The following is an 11,457-nucleotide window of genomic DNA, read 5'->3' on the forward strand; positions in this document are numbered from 1 at the left end:
ATGTATGTGTATAAATACTTGCAACTTATATTTTTAACCCCTTAACAACAATTTATGCAATCATCATATTGTGAAAAATTGAAGGATAAAATCAACCAACCATTCACACAGTGGCATCAGTTATTTTCTATAAAAAGAAACAGAAAAAAAAAGAACGAAAAACAAAATTTTATTATTTGCTTTATTTCTTATTTTAGTAAATTGTACAATCATTAAAAGCAGCAATGACAAAAAGGATTTGTTGCAAATCAAAAACAAAAATAAAGAAAAAAATCAGAAAAAATTTGATTACAAGGATAGTTGTTCTCTCTTTCTATTTTTGTATGTAGTTTTTATTACCATAATTACGAGCATCTTCCGTATATCAACGAATAAAAAACTTATTGTGAAAATTTATAACTATAGCAAAAACGATGGCACAGCAATGGCAGAGGAGGAAGAGAGAGAGAGAGAACAAAATTTCAGGTTAAATTTTATATATATAGATTTTATGACTTTGTACGTGTATGTATTTAAAAATATTTTTTTCACTTTTTACAGATTTGGTTGTCTTAATTGTTTTAATAATATTTTAAAAAGTTTTGTTATTGTTGTTCATAACGAATTCATTTTGTTTTCGAACAAAAATTAATATAAATTGATAAGTTGATTAAGACATTTTCTTAATTATTGCAAATATATTTTTGGAAGAGTGCAAAATAAAATTAATATAGAACATTAATTAAGTCTTATAGCTATTTGAAAATTTAGATTGATTGTTTAAGAATTAAATGATTTTGAAGGATGACTTACCTTAAATAGAATGTTGTATGGCGTATAGGAATTGTATAAATCAAGGGTTTTTATTCAGGGTAGTAATTGAGCCATCGAAATATGCAACTTATAATTTAGTCGTCGAATTGAACCAGAGATTTCTTAGGACTTTCTTCTTCGGGCGTGGTACGAACTTAGCAAATATAAACGTTACAGGTTTCAGCCGGTTTTTGAGGAATTCAAACGAGAGGCGGAGAAGAAGTGATCTGGCGGTACCACAAAGGGTCTAAGTTGGCTATTTGTCCCCTTCAGTGGACCGGGACAACTTCACCTAAACTAAACTACATTTTAAATTGTCAAAAATTCCAAGGTATAGTTTCGTATTTTAAAATCATAGTTTCCATATAATTTTGAGCATTTTTCTAATAAACAGGACTTCGAAGCAAAGAATCTATAAAAAATGAACACAAGGAGATTAAAATAAAATTAAAAAAAAGAAAACAAATTTAAATTTGAAATTTACACTGAAATTAGTAGAAAAAAAAAATCGTGGAAAAAAATTTAAACTCATCTTTGAAATTTTAGTATTCTTATTGCACAAAATGAACAGAAAAAAAAAATGAAAGAAAATTTCCATTAACGTAATAATCACAACAAATACAGTTTCATTTTGACATTACTAATTTTTTTCTCCTCTCTTTTTCTCTTTCTTTCTTCTCTACTTTTAGGTTTCTCTTTTCTTTAAAATAAACTTTGTACGTCTATTAAATGAAATTCACAAATACACTGATAATTTTATTTTTACAAAACGGTGGATGGATTAAAGTAATAGAAGAAGAAGAAAAAAAGAAGAAATAAAAAAAGAAGAAAAACAGCCTCTCAAAAATTGGGGAAAATTCTTTTGTTTTTCTCTTTATTTCCCCCCGTTTAGTTTTCCTTGTTATATAAACGATCTGAGATACTAGAAAAACAGAAAACTAAATTTAGAAAAAGGATATTCTTGTTTTTGTCCTTACGTTTTATTGTACTACTTTGTTATTGCTTTACTAAAATTTATTTTTGTTATTTTTTTTTTTCCTTTTTTTTTCACTGTTTCTTTGTGCACTCTTTGTTGTCAATTTGAAATAAATTTCAAATAACTTTTGTTAACGATATACGGACCGTAAATGAATAATGAATGATGACATACATACATATGTACAAATATATAAAATCATAAATCGGCAACCTTGGATCGTCATTAGTTACCATATTGTGTTTAAGGATTTCATTCCTTTTGTTTGCTAAAAAAAAAAAAAAAAAATATTCAAATTGATGGAACTAAGGAAGTAATCTTTGTACAGTATTTGTTATTTTTTATATATTTCAAAGTAATATGAGATTCAGCAATACTTAGGTGAAATAATTATGATATTTTTTATGTGAAATAATAAAGTTTCGGTCTTCCATATACAAAATATCATTTCGTTATTTTCGGAGTCACTCTTATTTACAATTTCAATATATGATAACAAATCTGAAATATGATTTGCACAATCATAGATTACTGGTAGATTAGTACAACAGGTAGATAAATAATTACAGGTAGATTAGGTAGATTAATTTAGCTTGAAAATTCAATTCTTTTCTGTTTTGATATTGCGAAAACCATCTTGGCTACTCTTTATTTTCTCTTATTTCATAAAATTTTCTTTAAAAGCAGATAAGACCCAAAATTTTGTATTTTTAAGAGTTGGGAGATAAATACCATTTCCCCAGATGGAAGTCCTTTTAAGTTAAACAATGTTTTCCAAAGATTTTTACAAAATTTGAAAATTTTTTCTTTTCCTTATTTAAAAATAAATAAAAAAATAAAGATGAAACAACAAAAAATTTATGTTATTGCGTATTTTATTTAGAGGAACAGAAAAAAAAAAATTCCTATTTATTGTGTTTCTGTGTACATTTTATCTTCACTTGTCCTCTTTATTTTTCCGAAAAAAAAAAAAATCGTTTCGACTCATTCATACAAATATACGTATTGTATGTAGATATACATATATTTATTATAGTTATAAATAAAATTATACAAGTTATAAATAAAAAAAAATAGAAAAAATGACAAAAAAAAAATCGGAAAATGGAAATTGTAAAACGTAAAAAAAAAAATACGTACAAAACGGATGTAAGGAAAAAAAATTTTTTTTTTCCGGAAATGAGGTACTTATATGAGTTACGAAATACGAACAAGTTGACAGAAGTAAGAAATGTTTAAATTTTATACAAATATACATAATACGTACATTATTGTATAAAGTACTAAATGCGTAGATGTATGTAGGAACAAATCTGTGTACATCGGACATAAATTTACAAGCTTATGTTATAATTTGTAAAAATATATTATAATGTTAATGATTATATATAATAGGCATATTATTATGTATCTAGATATTATTTATTATATTGGTTCAAGAAATGATTGTGTATAATGTCAGAATTTATCTTATATCTCTATGTATGAGGCAGAATTTCATATTATTACAGTACTATAATGTGAATAAAGCAACAATTATTTTAAATTATGAATAATATACAATATACATAGTGAGATAGTTACGTGTTTTTAAAAATTAATAAAACAAGAGAAACTCAAATTAAAACTCTTTCTCTCTTTTTCTCTCACCTCTCCCTCTACAAATTTTCTTATACAAGAAATTAAAGTGATTGCATATTTGTATGCGTTTAACAAATCAGTAATCAATGACACTGCATTCATGTATACGAAAATGTGCGTAACCTCATAATTACTTTTTTTTGGGGTTTAATTTATTGTATTTATTTTTTGTATTAAGTTTTATGTAGCTATTGGGGTTCTCAAAATTTTTGTTATACAGTAAAGTTTTTTCAAATTATTTTTTACGAAATCGGCTATGAGATTTCAAAAAAATATTTTATTAAATTTAAATTCTCTATTCTCTCTATTCTCTATTTCTCTCCATTTTTTCAATTCCTCTCAATAAATTTGTTAAATTAAAAAATTTTACTTTAGAATAGAAAAGAAGTAAAATAAATAATTGTATTGCAGCAATATTCTTTAACATGTATGAATGGTATGGATATTTAAATAATATTGCATAAGTTTAGGCGAACAATTTTTAATTTTACAAAAGAAAAATTATTTCCGAACTTTTTACTTCTCCTCTATATACATACAAACATACATACATAATTAAGTTTTCTTTTAATACATAATATTAAAAGTAAAAAGTTTGATAAGAAAACAAAAAAATTTTATTTTAAAATTTTTTCATTTAAAATCTCAATATTTTACGACTATTTTAAACAGAGTTGAATTGTATTGTACTATTCTATTAAAATTGAATAGAAAACTTGAGTTTGTTTTTTTCTCAATAAGTTTTTTGTATAATTTTGCAAGATTGGTAGATCAGTTTAAACTTATTTTATTAATTGTAATTGTTCTAAATTTTGTAGTAAAATATATAGATTCTCAGCACTTTGGCGTTTGAAACCCTGTTTATCTAAATAATTTTCAAAATTCTGCGATACAGCCATTCTGCGATTTAAAAGCTCTGATTCAATTCATCTTCTCATACAATAATACTGACCATATGTAACATTTTTCGAATTTGACTTTCAGTGCCATATTGAGATCATGATTTGTAAGAACATTTTTGTATTTAAAGAACATTGCTCTGACAACTTCAATTCTACATCTTATCTCATCCGAAGAATCTCAATTTTCATTAAATCAGCATTTAAGGTGTTTACATTTAGTTACCGTTTCTAGTGTTTTATTGTCTGTAGAAAGTCTGGTTCAAAATATTTTTTCTGCTTATACAACCATATATATTTAGTTTTATCAATGTTAATATGAAAACCGAACTGTTTACTGTCATGGTTAACTAACTAGCATTCACTAATAAAATTTTTAAATCTTTGTTGCTGCGTGCTATTAATGTGATATCATTTGCGTATTTCTTCCAAATCGCTGGATACTTCATTGAATGTACTCTCTGAGTGTAGACGTTCCAAAGTGTATATAGCTATACTTATTAAATTTAAGTAAATTCAATCAAAATGATATTTTTGTTACGTTTATGTTACCATAATTTTTATATACCATTTTTTTTTTTGGTTTTGTCATAATAATGAAAATGAGTCCTAAATAACATCGAATGCGTCTTATGGTTTTGCTGTTATGATTATTGTTGTCGTTATTATAATAGTATTATACAATATAAATGTTGGTTACGTAAATAGAACCTATATATTTATGTATGTATGCATTAGATTTTATTTTACTTTTGTTTTCTTAAATCAGCGGGTAACAATTCTATCATATTATTTTATATATATGTATAAGAATGTATAGTTAGAAAAGGAAAAAAAAAATTTTCAAATATGCTGTTGTCGAAAACAAAAAGAAATAAACAAAATAATGAATAGAAAGAATGAAATTTTTTAAGGATTTACTATTTTCCCTTTTGTCTTTATTTTGTATTTAAAATTATTTTTGCTTTTTAAATGGAAGGATAAATTTCAAATATGAATCTACAGTAAATTTACAATAAAATTATATTTTTCTTGTGCTGATTTACGAGAAGTTTTAAATATTTTATGTTACGTACCTTTGTTTGTTGCATAGTATACTGCAAGGTTTTGTCAATATGGAATTTCAATCTCAGTGCAGTTTATTCACATTCTATGTAAATTTCTGAATTTTAGAAAACTCGGAACAACCTTGAAACTGATACTTGAATTTTTTTCAAAAAATTTCCAAATTAATGTTTAAAATAGTGTTGAACCTATGGAAATTAAATATCACTTTGATTCTAGAAATAAGACTGTTCTGTACTATTTAATTTTCATTTAAATATTTTCCGGGCTATTACTGTTATATATTTTACTATAATACACATTCATATAGCAACTATATTTATATATGTATTTGTTCTTAATTTCATAAGATCCTTTTATGATATTTTATGAATGCATGAACGGAATTATTTACTTCTTTTATATTTCCAGTTTTGTTTGCGTGCCGTCTTAATGTTTGTATTGTCTTTATAGTTGCTCATTCAAAATATTCTTCATTCTCTTTGTTTTTTTTTTTGCATTTCAATAATTCAATTTTTGTATACATATTTTGCAATTTTATTTATGTGAAGTCTTATGAACGTGACTTTCATATTTTTCTATTTTGCCATTTAGGTTGATCACAATATGCTATATTGCATATTTTTTTTTCAAATAAATGTATATTTAAATATATTTTTACATGTACATAGTGTGCATGCATATTCATTTCATTTTTTATTAACTATATACGTAACGATTGTGACTAACAGTTTATGTACATAAAATAAATCGTTACTACTCTCAATATAAGTGAAATTTTGATTGCATAACGTCAGAAATATACAAGAGCATGATATTTTTTTTGATAAGCTTTTTTTATAATATTGTTTTCTTAATATCAATTGAAATGTGTATGGAATTTGCAGAATCGATTGAGCTTGCTTAATAATAGATTTAAAAATTTCACATGTTTAGGGTAATATTTCATATAATTTTCCAGAATTCTTAAAGAGCTAACAATTTTTCGAATCATTATGTAACTTATAGGGCGAAAACAACTCCTATAATACTTTCGAATTAAATGTAGTTCAAAGAAATTCATTAAGCAAAAATGGTATTTCTTTAGCACAAAAATCCTTTTGGCTTATAGTTGTTGGAACAATTCAATTTTTATTACTTTATTTCTATACCTATATATATATTATAGTTAGTATGCAACATACTGGCTTATAGTATTTATTCAAATACACAATATTTATGTAAATATATACAAGAAGTTAAAATGTAAATGAAATTTGTGTTCTAAATTATAAAAAAAAACAAAAAAGAAAAACAAAAATTACAGTGAAAGTATTTCTTTTATTTATAAAACAAAAATATTAAAAAATAAAAACCAAAAACCTAATTTTGATTTCAAAACTAATAAAAGACAAGACAAAATAGGAAAAAGAAAAATTTAAGAGAAAAATATGTAATCAAAATTAAGAGAAAAACTTGAAAAATATTATGGAGAAAAGTTAAATTTTATTATAACAGTATTCTTTTGTTCTTTTTTATTAGCTTTTAAAATTTTAGGATATTATACGGAAATATGAAAATCATCCTCTATTGTGAATGTTTTTTCATTCTTTTGTGAACTAATTTTTTCTACTTGTTTATTCATTTAAAACATAAACTGAAATATTTAAATAAGAAAATTTCTATGATTTTCATATACAATAGCAAATTGAGAAAATTTAATGAAATTTTGCATATAATTAGGCTAAATATTAATTTTCAGATTTAGCATATTTTTTTTTTTAAAAATGAATATAATAATAACGAAGTTAACACATGTGCAATTGTGAGTTTATTTTCTTTTTTAATTAAAAATTCAATATTATATTTTTATTTTTGGCATAAATGTGTCACAAGTATTTGATGCGAATTTAACAATATTCGTCTGAGTTGAAAAATATTCAGAGTTTTGTGTAATAAAATTGATAAATTATAATCATTTTAAAGTTTTTATAGTGTACATTATATTAAATACAATGGGATCGGGTTAACACATATATGATGTGGTAAGTGGTGAAACACAGGATACAGTTTTGTTTGGAGTGTTGTCATCACTATTATTACTTCAACACAACAAAAAACCATTATTTTACAATTAAATCGCATTAAAAAATATTATTATGTATTATTATGTAACATACAAACCTGTATAGAAATGTATAAATAAAACATTTTTGAAATCAACATATCATACCACTAGATAAGGTACGAGAATTACCACCTCACTCTCTTAATTAAGTATGTAGCATTAATAATTTGATATTAGTGTTAGGGTACATTTGAATGTTCATAATGTAAACAACTTCCCTTTATTTCGACTTTTGTCAATTGAAAATCTATTTTCAATAAAATAATTGACAGGGTATATTTTATTAAGTATACTTTGGAATCGGCCGGTAGATCGCATGCAAACATAATGTAAACATTCGTGTTACAATTCACAACTACGTCTTTCTTCGCCCAAAAATAGCAAGCTATGTAAAACTGCAGGTGACAGGAATAGAAATACAAAAATTACCGCTTAATTTACCAACTACGCTTATACGTTATATTCCAAATATGCTTTTTCAATTAAAGGAACGCAGGCAGTATGACAAAATAGCTTATAATATATGTTACTAAATAGCAGCACAAAAATTCTTAAATCAACAAATTTTAATATCATTGTTATTAAAAATTTCTTAATTAATAAAAATAAATGAAATATTTTAAAAATTATTTTAATAATGAAAAAAATATTATTTAATATTTTTGTTTTTTCGTATATTTTCAGGTTCGTTGAATTCAACTCTTCTATGATATACTCTTCAATCAATTTACAATAAAAAATTTATAATTGAAAAAAATTAATTATAATTTATATTAAATATTTACAAAATATTCTAATCATTGAAATAATATATAAAATAATTACATATATTATATAAATATATTTGTTAGCTATGTTGCATATATGCGTAGAGCAATGTCATCATAATATTACATAATATAATTTATTATTTTAAATGCCAATATAAAATAATTAAAGCATTTTTTCAAATACTTATATAATAACCCTAATATATATACAACAATAACAAAAAAAACGAAAAACAAAATAAAAGAAAAAATAAAAACAAATGATAATAATATTTAATTAATTTATATTTAATTATACAATTTATATAAAATAATACAAAAAAAAATAATGAAAAAACAATTACAACAATAAGAACAACAATAACAATAAAATATTAAAAAAAAATTTCACATTTATTTTTATATTAATTCAATATAATTATATTCAAAAATATACTAAAGAGGTCGCTTACTGTCATTACAACAATTATATATAAATATATAATATATTAAAAACAAAATATCCTAATTACAACAGTTATATAAAATACATAAATATATATATATACATATATATCAAACATATATATATATATATACTTATATAATGTATATATAAACACTAAATACAGTTTATTTAAAGTTTTTACGAATAAAACCACAACAAAAAAAAATTAATAAATAAACAAACAAAACAACATTAAGAAAAGAAGTAACAAACTATATATATATATACCAATATTTATTATATACTTGCATATATATATAAATATATCTGAATAATATATATAAAAACTACAGAACTACATATTTTAACATATTGAATAAACGTCATATTATATAAATTGTATATGTCAACAAAATAACCTCAAAAACAACTTGTCAAATATGTGCGTGTTAAATTTATTTTATTTTATTATTTTGATTTTTTTTTCTTTAATAATTTTTTAACAAATATATACTTACTATATATTTTATATACATATAAATATTAGATGGGTATTAAATTTTTATATATTTTTTTTTTTAAATTTTTGTTTTCAAAACAAAATATTATATTATATATATATATATTTTATATTATACATGAATTATTATATTAGTTATATAACAGTTATTGGTATATATAATAAATATAAATATAAATGCTTTCATTGTCCAACATTATAAACATATTATAAATATTTTCTAATTTTTTTATTATTTTGTTCAATATATAGATATATTTTCTCTTTTATACATATATATATCATTTATAATATAGTTTCTTTTTTTTTATAATATTTAATTAATTTTTTCTTAAATTATAATATTTTGCTACATAAATTTTTTTTTTATGCATTGTGAACTGATTAACAATAATTACAAAATTTATAATATAATAAAATTTTAACATTAATATTAATTAAATTATTTTGAATATATTTTAATGCATAACGCCTATAAATATGCAATACATTTTGTTTTTGAAAAAATTATTATGAAAATAAAAAAGCAGTAAAATGATTTTCTTCTTATTTATGATTGACCACAATGTACAAGTTTCAGTAATATTATATAATATATTTCTTAAATTCATAGACCCTCTGAATGTGATGAAACAAAACCAAAATAATTAATTTTCATATTTAATTTATTATGTATATAATATGTATAAAGCCTCAATGTTAAAATAGAAATTTTCTTACAAAAAATATAAAAAAAATAAATCAAAAGTTTAAACCCTATAAGAGGTTATTTTTATCTTAACTACAAATAGTATTGAATTTAAAACTTTTAAAATATTTTAATTCAATTCACAATGGTTACATTTACTCTATACTGAAATTTATATTTTCTATATAATTTTTTTTTGAAAATATTTTGAATATGTTTGAGTGATTTTTGGTTTTTTTCTTAATAATTTTTTTTTCATTTATATTGCTTAAATTACTTATTATTCCATATATATATATATATAAATACTATAATCTCGCTTTTAATGTTACCATTATTATTATGTTCTCTTCTATATATATGTAAAAACATATATACTTATATATAAGTACAATAATCATAAAAATCTATATAAACCTTATTTCCTAAATAACTTTTTTATATAAATTAAAATTACATATTAAAATATACATATATTATTTAATATATATCAAAAGCAAAATAAAACATTCGTATTTCTTTCTAAAGCTATTTCTATTATTTTCTTATATATATTATATAATTCTCATATATTATTTATAAATAAAAAAATTAATATATAAGAAAAATCTAAATATTTTATATATGTATAATATTATGCTTTGAGTGGTCGTTTTAACTATATATATCCATACATATTACATAAACATTACATATCTTAGGTACATAAATAAATTATATACATTTAATTTATATAAAGTTCTTATTTATATTTATATAAATACATGAAATAATTTTATTTCACTTATAAATAATGCATTGTGATCAATTAACTCTTTTACAGTCTAATAATATGATAGATTTGAATATACTCACCACACTTTATATTTTCAACACATTTAAATAGATAATTCAACTAAATCAGTTATTTTTTATTGTGTTTAGTTTTTTTTTTTATGGTTTTCTTCTTAACAAATATAATTTTTAATATTAAAATTTAATATATTTAATTTTACATAAATTTATTTATTTTAATTTAAAAAACAAAAAAAAAAAAAAATTAAAATTCATTAAAATCAAAATTACTCAAAAATTTTAAAAAAATAATTTGAAATCAAAATTTGAAAATCCATTATTAGTGAAATGTCTCGTGACACTTCACCACGGCATAGTGTTAAAAAATCATCAAATAATATAATTGGCACATCTGATGTTGTATCACCAATATATGAAAATGATGATGATCAAAATAAATCATTACCATTAACAACATCACCAAAATCAACAACATCAACAACAACAGTATCAAGAACAAAATCAAGATCACCAATTAGATCGACAAGTACATTATCATCATCACAATCATCGATATCAGCTATAACACCACCACCACATTCACCAGCTTCAGCATTTGGAAGTGGTGGTATTAGTGGTGGTAGTGGTGGTAGCCCAACAATACCATCATTTACAACTGGAACGGGACCAAGTCGACAAAGATCTTTGCGAGATCGTTTAAAAGATGGAATAACTGGAAGTTTTACATGGCAGTGAGTACAAAAAAAAATAAAAGAAATTTAAAAACAAAAAATTCAT

General features: G+C 22.1%; 1 protein-coding gene across 5 annotated transcripts in view; it reads left to right on the forward strand.

Moving 5' to 3' along the window:
- LOC129615676 (mucin-2-like) overlaps window positions 1–11,457 on the forward strand; it is a 75,166-nt gene extending 63,709 nt beyond the window's left edge. For 2 of the 5 annotated variants that reach the window (XM_055531003.1, XM_055531002.1), the window contains exons 3-4: window positions 8,165–9,119; window positions 11,004–11,449. In XM_055531003.1, coding sequence (XP_055386978.1) covers window positions 11,008–11,415 — 408 coding nt within the window. In that variant the 5' untranslated portion in view covers window positions 8,165–9,119; window positions 11,004–11,007 and the 3' untranslated portion in view covers window positions 11,416–11,449. Of the gene's footprint in view, window positions 1–8,164; window positions 9,229–11,003 lie in introns of all 5 variants that reach the window. The other 3 variants (XM_055531004.1, XM_055531005.1, XM_055531006.1) reach the window with 3 other exon arrangements.

This window comes from Condylostylus longicornis, unplaced genomic scaffold (genome assembly GCF_029603195.1).
Source record: "Condylostylus longicornis isolate FDR11 unplaced genomic scaffold, ASM2960319v2 ptg000144l, whole genome shotgun sequence".
Taxonomy (NCBI): domain Eukaryota; kingdom Metazoa; phylum Arthropoda; class Insecta; order Diptera; family Dolichopodidae; genus Condylostylus; species Condylostylus longicornis.